The sequence below is a fragment of the Syngnathus typhle genome, linkage group LG1 (assembly GCF_033458585.1).
Source record: "Syngnathus typhle isolate RoL2023-S1 ecotype Sweden linkage group LG1, RoL_Styp_1.0, whole genome shotgun sequence".
In the NCBI taxonomy this organism is placed as follows: Eukaryota; Metazoa; Chordata; class Actinopteri; order Syngnathiformes; family Syngnathidae; genus Syngnathus; species Syngnathus typhle.
The window spans coordinates 28,480,778-28,501,274 of NC_083738.1; the positions used below are offsets into that span (position 1 = coordinate 28,480,778).

At 51.5% G+C, this 20,497-nt stretch overlaps 3 protein-coding genes and 1 long non-coding RNA gene across 6 annotated transcripts in view; 2 read left to right on the forward strand and 2 right to left on the reverse strand.

Annotated features, from left to right (window-relative positions):
* Nucleotides 1–20,497, forward strand: part of LOC133151562 (protein NLRC5-like) — a 39,171-nt gene that overhangs the window by 15,784 nt on the left and 2,890 nt on the right. The window contains exons 13-22 of the mRNA XM_061274714.1: nt 5,088–5,258; nt 5,339–5,509; nt 5,590–5,760; nt 5,835–6,005; nt 6,086–6,256; nt 6,327–6,497; nt 19,569–19,739; nt 19,820–19,990; nt 20,057–20,227; nt 20,313–20,483. Coding sequence (XP_061130698.1) covers nt 5,088–5,258; nt 5,339–5,509; nt 5,590–5,760; nt 5,835–6,005; nt 6,086–6,256; nt 6,327–6,497; nt 19,569–19,739; nt 19,820–19,990; nt 20,057–20,227; nt 20,313–20,483 — 1,710 coding nt within the window. The remainder of the gene's footprint in view (nt 1–5,087; nt 5,259–5,338; nt 5,510–5,589; nt 5,761–5,834; nt 6,006–6,085; nt 6,257–6,326; nt 6,498–19,568; nt 19,740–19,819; nt 19,991–20,056; nt 20,228–20,312; nt 20,484–20,497) is intronic.
* LOC133151633 (uncharacterized) lies at nt 1,193–2,184 on the reverse strand. Its single transcript, XR_009713959.1, has 2 exons — nt 1,968–2,184; nt 1,193–1,489 (listed from the first exon to the last, which is right to left on the reverse strand). It is a non-coding gene; the product is annotated as an uncharacterized LOC133151633 (long non-coding RNA).
* On the reverse strand, nt 9,234–11,987 carry LOC133151606 (cytochrome c oxidase assembly protein COX18, mitochondrial-like). 3 transcript variants are annotated; one of them, XM_061274794.1, is made up of 7 exons: nt 11,831–11,987; nt 11,275–11,629; nt 10,889–10,989; nt 10,649–10,803; nt 10,348–10,463; nt 10,175–10,282; nt 9,234–10,022 (listed from the first exon to the last, which is right to left on the reverse strand). In XM_061274794.1, exons 2-7 carry the CDS (start codon nt 11,611–11,613, stop codon nt 9,942–9,944), a joined length of 900 nt encoding a protein of 299 aa, XP_061130778.1. In that variant the 5' UTR covers nt 11,614–11,629; nt 11,831–11,987; the 3' UTR covers nt 9,234–9,941. The 3 variants fall into 3 exon arrangements, with proteins under 3 accessions (XP_061130778.1, XP_061130772.1, XP_061130762.1); XM_061274788.1 differs by having other exon boundaries at nt 9,234–10,103; XM_061274778.1 differs by having other exon boundaries at nt 9,234–10,125.
* Nucleotides 12,284–13,985, forward strand: selenot2 (selenoprotein T, 2). The gene is made up of 6 exons (XM_061274816.1): nt 12,284–12,498; nt 12,718–12,828; nt 12,904–13,030; nt 13,111–13,198; nt 13,310–13,437; nt 13,504–13,985. Exons 1-5 carry the CDS (start codon nt 12,317–12,319, stop codon nt 13,432–13,434), a joined length of 633 nt encoding a protein of 210 aa, XP_061130800.1. The 5' UTR covers nt 12,284–12,316; the 3' UTR covers nt 13,435–13,437; nt 13,504–13,985.

Genomic DNA, 20,497 nt, shown 5'->3' on the forward strand with positions numbered 1-20,497 from the left:
TGCGCTCCCTCCCGCACCACCAGACTCACCAACAGCTTCATAGTCCAGGCTGTTTGGATCCTGAACTCTCTCCCCCTTTCTGCGTAGCGTCCTGTACTTTGCGCTATGCTTACCGTCTGCTGTTTGCACACTGGCTCAGTTTTGCTCCTCTTATTTATTGTGTTATTTGTTTATTATTTATTGGAGAAAAATTATGAAAGATTTGATCACAAAACGTGTGTGGCTTTTTCTTAAATGAACACGTTTGACATTGCTATAGTGTCATCTTTGAATTATATTGCGCTGTCATGTTAAAGCAAATTAATAAATGCAACAATATTCATTTGCTTTGAAAATACTTGAGTAATAAAATAAAATGGATGGATGGATGAATGATGATCACAATGAAGTAGAAGGTCTCCTTTGTAATATATACTCCTTGTAGCCTGTACCCAAAAAGAGGAGTTTCTTTGCATCGAGGTTTATGCAAAGAGCTCACGTAATGACATTGTTGCGTTTTGGTGAAGTCAATGAGTGTTCCGTCTGTACGACTGGTCTTTGAATGCACCCCGCTTCAATGGCAGAACGCGGATGGCATCAAATGAGAATAATCCTTTATAGAAATTAAAATTGACTGACGCAAACGTGAGTTCTTCATGTTTTTGTTGAAAACAACATAGTGCTGACGCCGCACGACATCGCTTTTTCGCTTCCCAAATAAGGCGCGCGCGCTCCCGCGGCAGGGGAAACAAAATCTCACGGGGGAACCAAAATCTAGCACAACAGCGGATATCATACGGAGGCCGCCATTACAGATGCGCAGAACGGATTTTTAATATAGCAAGACACGTCAGCTATATAAAGAGCGAGCGTTCAGTTCTCTACCTAAATGCGTAATACAGGTAATATTTTATTTCACAACACTTTGCCTTGTTCCTTTTCTTCTCTGCTGTTTAACTTCGAACACAATGCTCTGGTATCAGACAAGGCTTGCCCGATCATCTGCTTGTTTGCTGTCACAATGTGCCCGACACAAATCCGAAACATTTCTTCGCTATCGAGTTTGCTAGCGCAGGCGCAGTGATACTGACCGGCAGAATAACATCCGGTTGTTCCCAAAGATGATCGTTTTTCTCAAATCATTTTACGTTTCCGGACTTAAGTAAGAGTCAAAATTTGGGTGCGTATTATACAGGCTTTTTTCCAGCAGCGACATGCCATTTTTAGGGTCCGTATTATACATGGAAAATTACGGTATATGTTTTGTGATGCCGTTTATTAGCAGTAGTGCAATAGGATGTGAAAAGAGACCAAAGGAGATTAGTTTGAGCATATTGATTTATTGTTAACAAATGCGCTGTAAAGATGTGGATTAGTGGTTAGGGATGGAGCACTATGGACGAGTCCGGTCAGAGAATCTTGCATCAACTTTATTCTCAACAACAGTGAGTATACAGGTTTCCAGGAGTGTATGTTAGTGGGTTTGAGTGTGTACTTGTGTGTGTGTGGTCTATACAGAAGGAAAACAAAGAGAAATAATGTAATTAAATTATGACAGTCAAATTACATCATCTAATAAACATATGCATAAACAGCTATGTAGGGGATCTCCACTACAATAGCACAATGCAAGCAATAACAACTGCTATACAGGGCAATAAACTTTACTACTGCTACCACCCTTAATGAACATTCCATAAGTGCGTTACTGCCGCTTTAAGACGTGCACTGCTGGCCGACGGCACTCGGTGTCGGTAATAACAACGGATAGTACACAACTGAACTAAACACAGTAATACATTTCTAACGCTATAGGCAGACGTTTGACAAACATATGACGACAGTACGCAGACAACATGGCGGCACCCCGTGCGAAGCCACGAACCACGCACTTATCCCATACAAGTTATATCCGCTCGTACCAGCAACAGGAAGTAAACAAAGATATGTTCGCTCCCCCAAGTGTACAGGCCAGTCTGCTAACTCACCTGGGGTTTCATAAACGCACACAAATATCACGGGAAAAAAGGGTTACGTAAGTCCCTTTTCCTCCCTAAGCGCGAGACCAAAAAAGGAGCGTGCAGCGTTCTTCTCATAAGTGTCCCGCTTTCCGAGGAGGCGTTCAAGTGCACCTCGGAAAGGTCGGTGTCGGATCAATAGACTTTCGGACATGCACTGTATGTTTATCTTTTTGTTTACACAGTTCTCACGGTCTGTCAAGGTCTGCCAAGTCAAGATAAACAGATCAGTAACAAAAAGAACTCCAAGCTGTCTTTTATATACAAGAGGGCGTCGCCCTGACCTTTGGACGCCACAGCGACGAGGACTTTTGTTCGGAAGGCAATCGCTCACACGCTGAAACGAGACGACGCGAAGGAGAGCGTGCGTGCGGAGCCGTTCAGAATCACGTTATTTAGTCAGCTGGACGGTCGGTCGGTCAGTTAGCGAGTCGCTCGGCGAGTCTGAGCAACTTGTTGGCGATTGCTCTGACGGTTCACTCGGTCCGCTTGTCGGTTATTCAGCTTTCAGTCGCTGGCTTTCTCCATAAATGCTCAGTTGTTTACTTTGATTGAAGTTTTTTACTTCTTGAAGGGACGTAACGACAAGGAAGCGGAGCCAGCAGCAAAGTCATTGTCAAGCAGCCTCGAGGACCAGGAAGGAGTCGTAAGAAGAGCAGACTTTGGCCTCCAGCTTCTCGGAAATGCCGCCACCTTCTGGGCTTTGGACGTGAGACGCTATTGTGGCCGTCTCTTGTGCGAGAAAATCAAGGTGATCCCTTTGCGTTCAGGTTCATGCGGGAAAGATGGCTATGGATATGAAAATCAAGGGCCTGCTGTTGGAAACGCTGGAAGGCCTGGGGCAGGACGACTTCAAGAAGTTCAAGTTTTTTACGGACCTGCCCGAGAGCATCACAGAAGACGCAGACCGGACTGACATCGCCAAACAGCTGATGAACAGGCACGGCAAGAACGCGGGGGAGAAGACCATCGAGATTCTGGAGAAGATCAACAACTACAACCTGGCCCAGAAGCTGCGCAACGTCCTGCCGCAAATCACAGGTAAGGTGAACGTGGCTTCTGGTGGGGGAGGGGGCGAGGCTTTCAGAAAGCAGCCTACCTGAAAACTCTCAGGTGATACAAATGATGGAAACTGCTCTGGCCTCCTTCACTTGCCTCCTTGAGGTCTAAAGACGGTTTTGCGACACGGGATCTCCTTCTGCGCCCTCAGGTAGCATCTCCTCAGTGGATAACGAGCAGATCGGCAAATTCAAGCGGGAGCTGCAAGAGAACCTGCGGAAGATCTACCTCAACGTTCCCGAGGGCAACACGGAGTACAGCTGGCAGAAGCCTCTGGAGAACGTCTACACCGACCTCAACATTACCCGCGGCGTCGCCGGTCTCCCCGACAAGCAGCACGAGGTCCTTCAGATGGAGATGTGCAGCGTGGCCGAGGATGAGTCCATCCAGCCGTGCGACATCTTCCAAAGCCAGGAGCCCCTTCGCACGATGCTCACCGTGGGCTTCGCGGGCATCGGGAAGACTTTCCTGGTGCGCAAGTTTGTCCTGGACTGGGCCAGCGGGAGAACCAACACAGACGTGGACTTCATCTTTCCCTTCGCCTTCCGCGAGTTGAACTTGGAGGAGAACAATAGCTTTTCGCTGGCGGACCTCATCCGACACTCTGTCTGGGAGAGCAAGGCCATCAAGATGCTGGACCACATCTTGGTCAGTCTGCAAGAGTCGGACAACCGCCACTACCAGTCCAGCGAGATCAAGATTTTGTTTGTGCTGGACGGCCTGGACGAGTCCCGCCTCAAACTGGACCTGAGCGACGAGCGCAAGAAGCGCCTGGATGTGACCCGAGCCTACCCCGTGGAGGTGCTCCTGGCGCATCTCATCAAGGGGAACCTGCTTCCCTGCGCCCGGGTTTGGATCACCACGCGGCCCCAGGCGGCCCACGACATCCCGCCGCGCCTGGTGGACGGCAGAACCGAGGTGAAAGGCTTCAGCGACTCCCAGAGGCTGGACTACTTCAGGAAGAAGTTCCCCGCCGAGGAGGACGTCATCAAGCACATCCAGAAGTCCCGCACCATTTTGATCATGTGCCACTTGCCCATCTTCTGCTGGCTCATCGCCATCGTTCTCCAAGACTGTCGGAAACACGGAAAGGAGCTGCCCGAAACCCTGACCGAGATGTACACAGAGTTCCTGCTCTATCACCTGTACAAGTCCAAGGAGCGAGACAGCCGGAAGAGCACGGACTACGTCAAAGCGCTGGCCAAGCTGGCTTTTCAGCACCTGATGAAAAAGCAACAGATCTTCTACGAGAGCGACTTGCGGGAAAGCAGGTTGGATTACCTGCAGGGCGCAAAACACTCGGGAGTCTTCACCGTGGTCTTCAAGGAGGTACCCCCGCTCAAGAAATACCAACGCAAGATGTTTCAGTTCATCCACCTGACCGTCCAGGAATATCTGGCCGCTCTCTACGTGATGATGAGCCTGTTCCAGGACAACAAGAACGTGCTGGACGATTCCGGATGGACGTGGAAAGGCCTCCTGTTGTTTTGGAAGTGGAAGGCGCTCGCTGAAGTCCATGAGGCGGCCATCCGCAAAGCCTCCGAGAGTGAGGGAAACCTGGACTTGTTCCTTCGCTTCCTGCTGGGCCTCTCCTTGCAGTGCAACCAGGATCTCCTGGGTGAGCTGCTCAAGGTTCCCGAGAACTACAGACACGGCAACGCAGAAACGGTCCGCTTGATCAAGGAACGGATCGAGCGGAATTCTCCCGAGGAGAACATCAACTTGTTCTACTGCCTGAAGGAGCTGAAGGACGAGTCCCTGCTGGAGCAGATCCAACAATACCTAAAAGGGGGGGAATTGTCCACGGAGGACCTACCTCCGGCCATGTGGTCGGCCCTGGTCTTCTTCTTGCGGGCTTCCGACGAAGCCATGAGCTGCTTCGATCTCCGGAAATACGCTCCGTCCGAGAAGGGGCTGCTGATGCTTCTGCCGGTGGTCAAGGCTTCTCAAAAATCACTGTAGGTGCCGTCGAGCCAGCACGCTGAACCGGCCGCGCACATGTCAGCAGCCCAAACCCTCTTGTCTTCTCAGGCTCTATCGCTGCAACCTGAGCAAGAAAAGCTGCGAGGCGCTGGCCTCTGTTCTAAGCTCGTCCCGCACCCTGAGCCATCTGGATCTCAGCGGGAACGACTTGCACGACGACGGGCTGGAGGCGCTCGCCGCCGGACTGGCAAAGCCGCAGTGCACCTTGCAAGTTCTCGGGTAAGGCTCCCCTCGAGCGGCAGAAGGCAAGCCGGCCCAAGAACCTTGGGCTTGTGTCAGCCGCCCTCTTGTCTTCTCAGGCTCAGGGACTGCAAGCTGAGCAAGAAAAGCTGCGAGGTGCTGGCCTCCGTTCTAAGCTCGTCCCGCACCCTGAGGCATCTGGATCTCAGCGAAAACGACTTGCACGACGACGGGCTGGAGGCGCTCGCCACCGGACTGGCAAAGCCGCAGTGCACCTTGCAGCTTCTCAGGTAAGGCTCCCCTCGAGCGGCAGAAGGCCAGCCGGCCCAAGAACCTTGGGCCTGTGTCAGCCACCCTCTTGTCTTCTCAGGCTCGAGAAATGCTGGCTGAGCAAGAAAAGCTGCGAGGCGCTGGCCTCCGTTCTAAGCTCGTCCTGCACCCTGAGGCATCTGGATCTTAATAGGAACGACTTGTGCGACGATGGGCTGGAGGCGCTCGCCGCCGGACTGGCAAAGCCGCAGTGCACCTTGCAAGTTCTCAAGTAAGGCTCTCCTCGAGCGGCAGAAGGTCAGCCGGCCCAAGGTTCCTGTGTCAGCCGCCCTCTTGTCTTCTCAGGCTCCAGTGGTGCCAGCTGAGCAAGAAAAGCTGCGAGGCGCTGGCCTCCGTTCTAAGCTCGTCCCACACCCTGAGGGAGCTGGATCTCAGCAGGAACGACTTCCACGACCACGGGCTGGAGGCGCTCGCCGCCGGACTGGCAAAGCCGCAGTGCACCTTGCAAGTTCTCGAGTAAGGCTCCCCTTGAGTGGCAGAAGGCCAGCCGGCTCAAGAACCTTGGGCCTGTGTCAGCTGCCCTCTTGTCTTCTCAGGCTCCAGGGCTGCCAGCTGAGCGAGAAAAGCTGCGAGGCGCTGGCCTCCGTTCTAAGCTCGTCCCGCACCTTGAGCCATCTGGATCTCAGCTTCAACTACTTGCACGACGACGGGCTGGAGGCGCTCGCCGCTGGACTGGCAAAGCCGCAGTGCACCTTGCAAGTTCTCAGGTAAGGCTCCCCTCGAGCCGGCCCAAGAACCTTGGGCTTGTGTCAGCCGGCCGCCCTCTTGTCTTCTCAGGCTCTGGAACTGCAAGCTGAGCAAGAAAAGCTGCGAGGCGCTGGCCTCCATTCTAAGCTCGCCCGGCAGCCTGAGGGAGCTGGAACTTGGCTGTAACGACTTGAGTGACGACGAGCTGGAGGCGCTCGCCACCGGACTGGCAAAGCCGCAGTGCACCTTGCAAGTTCTCGGGTAAGGCTCTCCTCGAGCCGGCCCAAGAACCTTGGGCTTGTGTCAGCCGCCCTCTTGTCTTCTCAGGCTGCGGTGTTGCGAGATCGGCACACGAGGATGCGTCTCACTGGCCAAGGCTCTCCGGTCCAACCCCTCTCACCTCCAACAGCTGAACCTGTGGGGCAATGACATCGGAGAGGAAGGAAAGCGGGCCATGGAGGAGGTCCAAACTGATTCTCGCTGCAGTCTGAAGATCGAGTGGTAGGTTCCAAACATCTTCCAGGGTGCCGTTGAAGGAAATGGCTTCCAAAAAGTCGCTGGCGCCGAGCTCCAAAACCAGATTTGCTGACATCACATTGAATAAAGAAGAGAAGCACACATGAAATCAATCAAAGGAAATGTTTTAATACTAACTTCATGATGTGCACTGTGACATCACAAATGTTTTGGGCCATATTGCCTGAATGAAGTAAGTGTTCAATGCATGCTTGGTGGTTTTCCTCAAACGCTGAATGCTTGGTTAGATCTCTCTTATGTTTTGTCTAGGATGCCATTTATGCCAACCTTCTTGGGGAGATAGTTCTGCGCAGGAATGGATGTATGTCGATCGATGCAGAAGCTCGAGAAGGATGCCTTTCCCCTGAAGCGTTTGGCTGAGGACGCCCGCTGTCCAAAAGGAAACGGCAAAGCCTGTCCTTCACGTTGGTTGCTTGATTCTCCGAGCGATGATACAGCATAAATATTTCCACATTTCACAAATAAGACGTGAACGTCAACACAGACGTGTGCTCCTGACACTCCCCTGCCATCCACACTCGTGGTCGATTCGGTGTGTGTGGGTGCTGAGTATGGGCGATTCTGTGTGTGTGAGGGGGGGCTGTTGTCTTCTATCCCGTCTTTCGGCCTTGGCGGTCATCTTTGGCCGGGTTCTTGGCTGTCTCCCTCTGGCACCTGCTGGTTTAATCTCCAAGCGACCATGCTGCTCCATTCTTGCACATACACTGTCGCACCTCATGCGGTCGTCATTCTTTCAAGTTTGTCATTTTGTACGGAATGATGTGAGCTTTTGCCTGTGACATCATCAATTTATTCATGTGCCCTGACGATGCAAAGTTTGTACTCACCACTTACCATGTTTTTGTTTGTTTGTTCCTTTGATACTCCGTGTACTTGCTGACGTCATCATATTCTTAGTTTAATCATGCTTCCGACCCTATCTTATCTTTGTTAGGCAAAATATTTCCCTCTGTCCAGAACGTTCAGCAGTCATCGAAAACTGGCGTCTAGCATTCGTCACAACATAAGATACAATCAAGTACTGAACATTTTTAGACGACTTTGGCAGTGTCGGTGATTTAGAAAATCAATAGGCATGCATTAAACACTTCCTTAAGGGTCATGAAGCTATTCAGGCAATATATCAAAAAACATTTGTTATTTCAAAGTGCTCCGAAATATAGATCAGATCATAAAGTTGTAAAAACCTTCGTCATTACCACCTATCAAAAATGTCTAGTTATGTCTCCTTTATTGATTTGGTGTGTAGGTATAATTTTATGCTTAAAATGTTTCTTTTATTGATTTAATATATGAATATACTTTACTGTACTTTATTCAATGAGGTTTGAGCATATCTGTTTTTGTAGCTAGGCAGGACTTTTTGTATTTCGACCCCATTCCTTCAATACTGTTTGTTCCCTTTGACAAAGAAAGTTATTTGGTCACGTTTTCAAGTTTCCTTTTCTGGCTGTCATCAACTTCACCTACATGACCCCGGTGAACATCCAGGGTCAGGACATTGAGGTCGTGGACACTTTCAGGTACCTGGGTGTTCACCTCAACAATAAACTGAACTGGACGGATCACATGAACGCCGTCTACAAGAAGGGACAGAGCCGCCTCCATCTCCTGAGGAGACTCAGCTCCTTTGGAGTGAGCAGGCCTCTGCTAAAAACCTTCTATGACTCAGTGGTAGCCTCTGCTATCCTCTACGCTGTGGTCTGTTGGGCTCCGAGCAGCACAGAGAGGGATAGGAAGAGGCTCAACAAACTGGTTAAGAGGGCCAGCTCTGTGGTGGGCTGCCCTCTAGACACTGTTGAGGAGGTGGGCGAGAGGAGGGTGCTAGCCAGGCTAGCATCCATCAGGAACAACCCCTCTCACCCACTGCATCTGACCTTGGAGAACTTGAGCAGCTCCTTCAGTCAGAGACTCAGACTCCCCCCGTGTAAGAAGGAACGCTACCGCAGCTCCTTCATCCCCACCGCAATCAGGCTGTACAATGACAACCTGTAAACACATCCTTCTGTGCAATACTTTCCCCATAACGTGCAATTCTTCCAATGTGCAATATCCTCTGCCACACAATGCCTAGATCTATTTCACTTCCATAACCCGTGCACTATTTCTTTTATTAGCATTACTAAACTCATACACTTCATACACTTTACGACACTTTACCACTACTTTTTTATCTTCTTCTTTTTGTAAATATTCATAGCTTATATTTTTAGTTTTACTACAATTGTTGTTATTTTTCCATATTTTTTCTTTTTATATTGTATTCTATTTTTTATGCCGGAGGACTACGGTCCAGAAGTCTCTTTTTGCACCTTTATCCCCCTACTTGTACCTTCCTGTAAATCGGGCTGTTGTTACATGCAGTTTCTCACACGTGAGATTAATAAAGTTCCTCTTATCTTATCTTATGTATTAAGTGTTGCATTAATTAATGTTTTGGAGCAGACATAGACGCACTCATCAGGTATTTAGGTTGCGGTGAACCTTTTGCACGTCAGATGTAATTGAAAAATATGATCATAAAACAAGGAAGTTCATCAATGAGCACGCTACAAACATAATTACAGAAATATCCTCGTACTAAAAGCCATTCCCCGCAGTGAAAGTTTTCTGTAAGCTAAGAAGAAAAGGGGAAAAAAAAAGGCTAAGAACATATTTGCCTTAAAAAAAAGGTTAAGAACATATTTGCCTTATATTCGTCCTGCATCAGATTTGCCTTTGACAAAAATGCGCAAATGAAAAAAATGCTTGAAAAAGGCGGGTTTTTTTTGGAACGGATTAAATTTCTTTCCTTTATTTGTAATGGGAAAACACGATTTGGAATTCGAACGATTCACTTCTCGAACAGCCTTCTGGAACGGATTGTGGTCGAAAACCGAGGCTCCACTGTATAGACATTTGAATTTTGTCTGTGATCTGGACTTGGGACCATTCCGGGACCAGTGACGACGGCGTGTCCCAAGGAGCATCTTTGTCTGTGGTCGTCGGCCAGTCAGAGACGTGAGTCAGCTTCAAGTGTGCCGTTTGGGGTCGCATCCTTTTTGCTGAAATAGCTACCCCTCTGGCTTTCTCCTCATCTTCCAATTACTTTCTTTGTGTTTCAGTTGGACCCAGACCCGGCGGTGGGCTTGGGCGCCACTTCCCGCACAGCCGCCAATAACTTCCCGTTTACTTGCGGAACTTCCTGACGACGGCGTCCATCAGGTCTTTGTAGGGCGTGTCGGAAGGCCGCGTGGGAAGTCTGAGGATCTGGCGAAGAGCGGGAGCGCGAAGCAGAAGATTGTGACTGAAGCCCACCAAGCTGGAGCACCACCAGTAGAGCGCCATCGCCTGGAGGGATGGAAAAAGATGCCTGCCGGACATTCACTTCCACTTGATCCGTCGAGGTGGGGCAAACTCACCGATGGGACGCCGGCGGCGATGGGGATCATCAACAGGGACAACATTCGCAAGGCGTTTGTCACCGCCTTGTGGACAGACGACACGTTGGACCTCTGGAGGGAAAACAGCTGAAGAAGAAGAAGATGATGACGACGACGACGACGTTTGACATGATCGCCCGTCAATCGCGTACCTCCACGATGAACAGATTGGTCAGTCCAAGGGCAAGCGGCAGAAGCCACGTGGAGTCAGGTGACGTCAGGTCGGGGAACCACAGCGTGCCCCCTGTGGCCAAAGAGGCGTGGAGCACTGAAAGGAAAACTGTGCTTCAAAACCTGCGGAACTCCTAGGGAAGTATTAAACCCAAAAACATTTCCCATCCTTTTTGCTAATCTAAACCAATCAATTTCCCATAAAGATGGACCCGTGTACATGTGGCTATTTGAAAGGGTGACAAAGTAACCTAGGCCTCGTTTAAGTCCGAGTCGACTCACACGAGTGCGGCGCGCAGAGATTCCTGAGGGCGAGCGACAGGCCGATCCAAAGCGGCAGCTGGACCCAAACTAGCAGCGACGCCTTGAAAGGGTGGCAGTTGTCCCTCACGTACAGCTGCGACGCCAAACGCCGCAGATTCTTCCGGAACTGGAAACTAAAGGCGGCAAGAGCGAGCGCTGTGAGTTTGATACCGAGACCAGCGCGGGGATCTGAGCCGGCGGCGCCGTTGTTGTTCTTACCGACTCTGCTTGTCCGTCCAACCTCGCTCGCTGGCCCTCAATGACACTTGGTACCGCAGTCTCTCGGCCAGCGTCGCAATTTCCGTCTGCAGGGCCTCCACCTGCAGGTTGCCGTGGTGATGGACAACGGAGATGGGTTACGGTGATTCCAAAAAAGCATCTGAGAAGGACTTGTCCGCCCTCTGAAGGTGTCTCACCGACCGGGACGTTTGGACGACCCATTTGCACGACCCCCCCCCTCTCCTTTGTACCACTAATATTCGTGTTAAAACTGCCCTTTTGATGAATCCCTCAGGATTTGTTGGATAAGGATGTGTGGGATTTTGTAGAAGATAAACATCTCCAGGGAGGACAGGTCCTTCTAAGTGCAATTTGTTTGGTGCAACCTTGGCGAGCACGCGCATCTGGTAGGCGGCAAGAGGGAGGGTGACCAGCGTCCTGATGGTCAGGGTGCTGAAGGCGATGCTGAGCCACCAGGGAAGACCGCTGGTCTGCTGGACCTGGATCAGGACGTCCTCAGCCAGGCGCACGGGGGCAGAGAGCGCCGCCTGTTCGTACCAACCGGGATCCGCGCCCCCTGACGACACGTGGCGGAGAGTTGAAGAGCAGTAGGCGGGAGGAGGAACAACAGGAAGAGGAGGAAGAGGAGGCTTTCTGGCCAAGGCACAGCCGCACCACGCTCTGACCGGAAGCCGCAGGATGTGGAGACTCCCCAGGGTCAGCATGGCGCCGGCCGTCCCACTGCGAGTTTAACAGCTTGATTTTGGTCATCACAAAACGACGTGTTCAAATGTTTGTGGGAATCAACAAACGTGCGTTCTGTTTTGTTATGACATACAGTACGAGTCGGCTAAACACTGTGCAATCAAGCAAACAAAAAGCCACACAATTGCTCCTGAGAGCTGAACAAGACAAAATTAAAGTCTCGTATTTTGTACTCACCTGCTGGTGGTCGTTCTTGTTGCGTTTTCACCTTTTGCTTGCTCGGCGGTCCGGAGTCGGTAAGGAGCGTCGCGGTGTTGGTGACGTCACTTGTCCTCGAGCGGCGGTTGGATATGACGTCTTCCACAAGTGCTTCACGTTCGTTATATATATAGAAATATATTTAATATACATACATATATATTTATTTTTTGGGGTGGTTGCGACGCCCTCTCCCCAACTGGCGCCCGAGGCAACGGCCTGGTGTGCCTAGTGGTAAGGCCGCCCTTTCCCCAGGTCGCCACATTGTAAATGAGAACGTATTCTCAATTGACTTTACCTGGTGAAAATTTTAATAAAAAAAACATTTGGCTATAAGGATTGAAAATGTATTAAAATCTTAATGTCAGAATGACAGGGGAAAAAAATACCAATTTTGAAATGCGTGCCTGGCTTTATTGTAGAGGAGCCGGAAGCGGAAATCGGACACGACCAGCAGTAGCCAAGATGGCCGAATACGGCCAGGCTGGGCTGCTAGCGGCACTTCTACTCTTCACGGTTCTGACGCTCCGCGACGTCTACGTAGGCAGGTCGAACCCGCAGCAGGTCTTAGCCGGGCCGGAGATGGAGCTCGGGAAGGCGGCCAGGGCGACCATGTATAGCGGCCCCGTGCTCAAGTTTCAGTACTGGTGAGCCTAGCGGTGGCAGCTAATAGTTAGCACGCACACGAACAACCTCTTCAAACCACATTTGGGCTTAGTTGCTCCACTTTCAAAAGTCAATTGATGTTTTTATAAGCAACATGCGTTCTGTTCCGTAGTAAATCTGACGTGAACGCGATATTTGGTTATTGATGTGTTCCAACGTTGCCGCCTACGCGCTCTCAGCCTGTGTTGGTTTGTATGCAGCATCTCCTGAGGCTACAGCAAAGTGTTCCAGGAGTACTCCAGGGCCATCGGGCAGTTGTACCCCGACATCCGCATTGAGGGGCAAAACTACCCCCCGTCCCCCATCAACAGGTATGCCCACTGCAGCTGTCTGTGCGCGTGCACTCGTAGAAGTTTGCGTGACGCGCCTTTGTGGCTCCCTTTGAGATTGTTGGGCAGCGTGGTGTCGTACCTGAAGCTGGCGTCCATCTTGTTGATCGTCAGCGGCCAGAACGTGTTTGCGATGCTCGGTGTGAACACGCCCACGTTTTGGACGTGGACCCAGGACAACAAGGTGAGCGCTTCACCCAGCAACGAGCGGGAGTTGGCATCCCGTCCCGGCGTCGTCTTCAAGCCGTCTTTTTCCTCCGTCAGATTTTCTCCTGTCTGATGGCCTTCTTCCTGTGCAACATGATGGAGACGCACTTCCTTTCCACTGGAGCTTTTGAGGTCGCACTCAACGGTGTGTCCGATCGGTCCATCACGTTGCTTGAAATACTGATTCTGTTTGGTCCCCGATGGGTCTTGCGCAATGTCCTGACCCTTGTTCTGTTGTCATTGTCGACCTCCTCAGACGTGCCCATCTGGTCCAAGCTGGAGTCTGGTTACGTTCCCAACATCCAGGAGATCTTCCACATCCTCCACAACCACCTCAACATCAACCGGGTGGACGGCGCCGCCGGCTTCCCCTCGCATTAGAAGGTGAGCCGCCTTCTCGCTGCCGCTTTCTTCTCACCGCCATCAATGGGTGTGCGTGATTGTGTTTAGGCGCGTCCCGGCTCAGCGGGACCATCAGCCGCCGGCATCCATGAAGGTGGGGTCTCAAAGCAGGACTCTGCAGGGCCTCGCCAGAAGTCTCTCCCGCCGCCGACTGAGTGCCGCCGCCGCCGTCTTGGGATTACGTGATCCTTCAGCTCTGCAAATTTTGCGATTGATTGAAGAATAAAAAAAAAAACAAATGTCTAGCGTTAGTGTCATGCTAGCCGGAAATGATGAAAAAGTGTTGAAGTCTTTCTTTTTTCACGTGCAGTATCCCACCTTTTTGTCCTTAGTTGTAGGACAACTCTTCAACTAGCAGGACAAGTGCATGTTGTTTGTGAGGCAGAACTATCGGAGCTGATTGTTGTAGTTACTCGTGTATGACAACTTGACGAGCGTGATGTCTGTTGAGCTTTGAGCTGTCGCAGGATGGCGTGTATTCATCTTAGGCGTTCAAGCGTTTTTGAAATAAATGTTTGATGTGATGGAAATGGACTCATTGGACTTTTTGTCACATGTGCTTACCTTGAGCTGTATGCTAATGAGCGCGATGAAAAATGGTGTCAAATGTGCCGTTTGTTGAAGCCAAAATAGTGTGTGATTCTTAGAAATGCCTTCACTCAATGTACACAAATATCATCTGGACTTGAGTTGCCTTTGCTACTCTTTACAAGGATCCCCAAAACAACATGCTCATCAGCCAATGCCTAACTTATTGTATTTATTTTTGTTTCGAGCGTGCACACCGTCCTATGCGGGAATCGAACCCACGGTGTAGACACGCGAGGCAGACTAGGGCACCCCGACGGTGTCAGCGACGCCCAAAGATACCTTACCGTTCTTTTCCATGTATAATGCGCCCCCATGTATAATACGCACCCTAAAAATGGCATGTTGATGCTGGAAAAAAGCCTGTACCCATGTATAATACGCACCCAAATTTTGACTCCTACTTATGTCCGTGAACGTAAAATTATTTCAGAAAAAAGATCATCTTCGGGAACAACCGGATGTTATTCTGCCGGTCAGTATCACTGCGCATGCGCTAGCATACTCAATAGCGAAGAAATGTTTCGGATTTGTGTCGGGTACATTGTGACAGCATACGAGCAGGTGATCTAGCAAGCGTCTGATACGAGAGCATTGAGTTCGTATGGAGCGTGTTTGAAGTGAACAGAAAGAAAGCGCATCTGTAATGGCGGCCTCCGTATCATATCCGGATTAAAAAAAAAAAAAAAAAACTTTTTTTTGTACCCATGTATAATGCGCACCCCAGATTTTAGGACAATAAATTAGTTAAATTTTGCGCATTATACATGGGAAAAAACGGTATTATTTTTTTGGACGAGCTTTCCAAGCGAATGCGGTCCAATTTCCGGTCAGGGGCCAATTTGATTTGCGCCGTTTCCGCCCGTTACCCGGCACCTCCAGTCCGACAGGGCGGCGCTCTCACGCTCGGCAGCACACAAGCACTACCTCTGCAACTGGCTACTGGACTTCCTCTGTCAGAGGCCACAGGTAGTACGTGTTGGCGACAAAATCTCCGCCAGCAGCATCACGCTGAGCACGGGGGCCCCCCAAGGCTGCATGCTCAGTCCGCTGCTCTTCACCCTCCTGACGCATGACTGCACTGCAACCTACAGCGACAACCGTATCGTGAAGTTTGCTGACGACACGACTCTGGTGGGTCTCATCACCAAGGGAGACGAGACTCAATACAGGCTGGAGGTTGACCTTCTGACCACGTGGTGCAGGGACAACAACCTCCTGCTGAACGTCGACAAGACCAAGGAGATTGTTGTGGACTTCCCACACCCAACACCTGCCGCTGACCATCGACGGTGCTGTGGTGGAGAGAGTGAGCAGCGCCAAGTTCCTGGGGGTGCACATCAGTGAGGATCTCTCCTGGTCCACCAACACCGCATCACTGGCAAAGAAAGCCCAGCGCCGCCTGTACTTCCTGCGGAAAGTCAGGCGAGCGGGCGAGCGCTCCTCCGGCCGTCATGACTGCATTTTACCGCGGCACCATTGAGAGCGTCCTCTCTCTCCAGCTGTATTGCTGTTTGGGGTGCATGGCGGCTGCACTGACTACAACTTGAAGGCCCTGCAGCGCATAGTGAACACGGCTGGTAAGATTATTGGTGCTTCGCTCCCCTCCTTGAAGGACATTTACACCTCACATCTCACCCGCAAGGCGACCACGATTACGAGTGATGTGAGTCACCCCGCTCACTCTTTGTTTGAGCTTATGCCCTCTGGGAAGAGGTACAGAAGCCTGCGCTCCCTCCCGCACCACCAGACTCTCAAACAGCTTCATACTCCAGGCTGTTAGGATCCTGAACTCGCTCCCCCGTTCTGCGTAGCGTCTTGTACTTTTACTGTCTGTACTGTCTGTATGCACACTGGCTCTTATTTGTTGTGTTATCTGTTTATTTATTATTTATTATTACTCTTATTATTTATTGTTTGTGCCTTCTTGTTTTTTACATTGCGTCCTTTACTTGTATGTCTATCGTGTACTATGTCTTGTCACCGTGGGATAGAGAGAACGTAATTTCGATCTCTTTGTGTGTCTCGGCATGTGAAGAAGTTGACAATAAAGCAGACTTTGACTTTGATAGCAAAAAACCAGCCCTTCTGGTAATTAATTATATGAAGTTGCAAAACAAAAGCAAAAGTAAGTCTAACTTCGAGGGCACGCCCTGAAGAATCGCTATGGGATATCAATCAACGTGATAGATAGAAATCAGCCTGACCTCGTACGAGTTACCGCGCGAAAAACTCAAGTCGTTCAAGTAAAGTACCCCGCAGGTCACTCGCAGGCCAAAGTACGTATGGATGGATGGTTGACTTTTGTATTTGATGTGTATGTTTTGTAAATCTACTAGGGTGACGAGATAGACCTGTTTTTTCTTCATTAGTGTCTGATGACACAAATGGCATGGTGCCTGGATAGCAGTAGCATTTATTGGCTGAACAAAACATGTGTACAATGCCAAAAACGTATGAGTAATTTGTGAGTTTTTTCCCGTTTATTTATGTATTCATTTACATTGTATTTATTTATTTATTCATTCATTCACATTTATTTATTTATTTACTTACTTACTTACTCATTCCCCGCCTGCTGCCCGATGACTGCTGGGCTCCAGCACGGCCCGACCGCCCACCCGTGCCCCCGTGGGGACAAGCAGTATAGAAAATGGATGGATGGATATTCATTCATTCACTCACATACTTCCTTGCGACCCTGGCCAAAGCACGGGAATTTTGTATCCAACTCTTCCGTGAGCGTGCATTTTGGTTTCGGCATTGTTTGTAAACACTCGCAGTAGACTGGCCAGCCCAGCCTACTTTGTAGCAACGTGAAATGGAATGGCATGTACATGAATTATCGTTGAGGCAGTCTAACAAAATCCCGGACCAAACAGTTTCCTTTGTCTCACCAGTTCTACCAGTTCGACGGTATGGCTGTGATGTAAAAGGAAGCTAAGCTCCCAGTAAACAGAAGAACTCTTGTCTCCTTTGCGAACAAACCGGCTTCGGCTAATTGCACCGCAAAGACTCTTTCCAATTGATCACACGCAAGATCCATTTTTAAAAGAGAGCGGTGCGTGCCCTCAGCTCGTCCATGAGATCTTGGGAGGGCGGCTGCGGCTGCTGGACTCGCACGGGAGGAGGGCTGGCTGGGGGAGCGTGGTCTTGTCAGCTCAACGCTATTTTCGGACTGCTTCAAGTGATCCTTTTGCATTCAGGTTCATGCGGAAAAGATGGCTCTGGATATGGAAATCAAGGGCCTGCTGTTAGAATCGCTGGAAGGCCTGGGGCAGGAGGACTTCAAAAAGTTCAAGTTTTTTACGGACCTGCCCGAGAGCATCACAGAAGACGCAGACCGGACTGACATCGCCAAACAGCTGATGAACAGGCACGGCAAGAACGCGGGGGAGAAGACCATCGAGATTCTGGAGAAGATCAACAACTACAACTTGGCCCAGAAGCTGCGCAACGACCTGGCGCAAATCACAGGTAAGGTGAACGGGGCTTTTGGTGGGGGAGGGGGGGGTAGTATTTCCAGAAAGCAGCATACCTGAAAACTCTCAGGTGATACAAATGATGGCAACAGCTCTGGCCTCCTGCACTTGCCTCCTTGAGGGGAAGCGGCGGCAGCGGCGGCATGGCTGCGGTACGCTTGCGGCCAGGCCTAAAGACGTTTTTGCCACACGGGTTCTCCTTCTGCGCCCTCAGGTAGTATCTCCTCTGTGGATAACGAGCAGATCGGCAAATTCAAGCGGGAGCTGCAAGAGAACCTGCGGAATATCTACCTCAACGTTCCCGAGGGCAACACGGGGTACAGCCGGCAGGAGCCTCTGGAGAACGTCTACACCGAGCTCAACATTACCCGCGGCGTCGCCGGTCTCCCCAACAAGCAGCACGAGGTCGTTCAGATGGAGATGTGCGGCGTGGCCGAGGAGGAGTCCATCCAGCCGTGCGACATCTTCGAAAGCCAGAAGCCCCTTCGCACGATGCTCACCGTGGGCTTCGCGGGCATCGGGAAGACTTTCCTGGTGCGCAAGTTTGTCCTGGACTGGGCCAGCGGGGAAACCAACACAGACGTGGACTTCATCTTTCCCTTCGCCTTCCGCGAGTTGAACTTGAAGGAGGGGAAAAGCTTTTCGCTGGCGGAGCTCATCCGACTCTTTGTCTGGGAGGCCGAGGACATCAATATGCTGGACAGAATCTTGGTCAGTCTGAGAAAGTCGGCCAACCGGCACTACCAGTCCAGCAAGATCAAGATTTTGTTTGTGCTGGACGGCCTGGACGAGTCCCGCCTCATACTGGACCTGAGCGACGAGCCCAAGAAGCGCCTGGATGTGACCCGAGCCTACCCCGTGGAGGTGCTCCTGGCGCATCTCATCAAGGGGAACCTGCTTCCCTGCGCCCGGGTTTGGATCACCACGCGGCCCCAGGGGGCCCACGACATCCCGCCGCGCCTGGTGGACGCCAGAACCGAGGTGAAAGGCTTCAGCGACTCCCAGAGGCTGGACTACTTCAGGAAGAGGTTCCCCGCCGAGGAGGACGTCATCAAGCACATCCAGAAGTCCCGCACCATTTCCATCATGTGCCACATGCCCTTCTTCAGCTGGCTCACCGCCACCGTTCTCCGAGATCATCGGAAACACGGACAGGAGCTGCCCGAAACCCTGACCGAGATGTACGCAGAGTTCCTGCTCTATCACCTGGACAAGTCCAAGGAGCGAGACAGGCGGAAGAGCACGAAGTACGTCAAAGCGCTGGCCAAGCTGGCTTTTCAGCAGCTGATGAAAAAGCAACAGATCTTCTACGAGAGCGACTTGCGGGAAAGCGGCTTGGATTACCTGCAGGGCGCAAAACACTCAGGAGTCTTCACCGTGGTCTTCAAGGAGGTACCCCCGCTCAAGAAATACCAACAAGGCAAGATGTTTCAGTTCATCCACCTGACCGTCCAGGAATATCTGGCCGCTCTCTACGTGATGATGAGCCTGTTCCAGAACAACAAGAACGTGCTGGACAATTCCAAGTGGACGTGGAAAAGCCTCCTGTTGTTTTGGAAGCGGAAGGAGCTCACTCAGGTACACAAGGAGGCCATCTGCATAGCCTCCAAGAGAGAGGGAAACCTGGACTTGTTCCTCCGCTTCCTCCTGGGCCTCTCCTTGCAGTGCAACCAGAAACTCCTGGGTGAGCTGCTGAAGGTTCCCAAGAACTACAGACACAGCAACGCAGAAACGGTCCGCTTGATCAAGGAACGGATCAAGCAGAATTCTTCCGAGGAGAACATCAACTTGTTCTACTGCCTGAAGGAGCTGAAGGACGAGTCCCTGCTGGAGCAGATCCAGTGGTCGCCCCTGCTCTCCTTCTTGCGGGCTTCCGACGAAGTCACGAGCTACTTCGATCTCCGGAAATACGCTCGGTCCGAGAAGGGGCTCCTGATGGTGCTGCCGGTGGTCAAGGCTCAAAGATCAGTGTAGGTGCCGTCGAGCCAGCACGCTGAACCGGCCGCGCACATGTCAGCAGCCCAAACCCTCTTGTCTTCTCAGGCTCAGGGGCTGCAAGCTGAGCAAGAAAAGCTGCGAGGCGCTGGCCTCCGTTCTAAGCTCGTCCCGCACCCTGAGCCATCTGGATCTCAGCTGGAACGACTTGTGTGACGACGGGGTGGAGGCGCTCGCCGTCGGACTGGCAAAGCCGCGGTGCACCTTGCAAGTTCTCATGTAAGGCTCTCCTCGAGTGGCAGAAGGCCAGCCGGCCCAAGAACCTTGGGCCTGTGTCAGCCGCCCTCTTGTCTTCTCAGGCTCACTGGCTGCAAGCTGAGCAAGAAAGGCTGCGAGGCGCTGGCCTCTGTTCTAAGCTCGTCCGGCAGCCTGAGGGAGCTCTGGCTTGGCTTCAATGACTTGCGTGACGACGGGCTGGAGGCGCTCGCTGTCAGACTGGCAAAGCCGCGGTGCACCTTGCAATTTCTCAGGTAAGGCTCCCCTCGAGCTGGCCCAAGAACCTTGGGCCTGTGTCAGCCGCCCTCTTGTCTTCTCAGTCTCAGGGGCTGCCAGCTGAGCAAGAAAAGCTGCGAGGCGCTGGCCTCCGTTCTAAGCTCGTCCCGCACCCTGAGGCAATTGGATCTCAGCAGCAACGTCTTGTGTGACGACGGGCTGGAGGCGCTCGCCGCTGGACTGGCAAAGCCGCAGTGCGCCTTGCGAGTTCTCGTGTAAGGCACCCCTCGAGGGGCAGAAGGCCAGCCGGCCCAAGAACCTTGGGCTTGGCTTATGTCAGCCGCACTCTTGTCTTCTCAGGCTCTATCGCTGCCAGCTGAGCAAGAAAAGCTGCGAGGCGCTGGCCTCCGTTCTAAGCTCGCCCGGCAGCCTGAGGGAGCTGGATCTCAGCCTCAACGACTTGCATGACGACGGGCTGGAGGCGCTCGCCGCCGGACTGGCAAAGCCGCAGTGCACCTTGCAAGTTCTCGGGTAAGGCTCCCCTC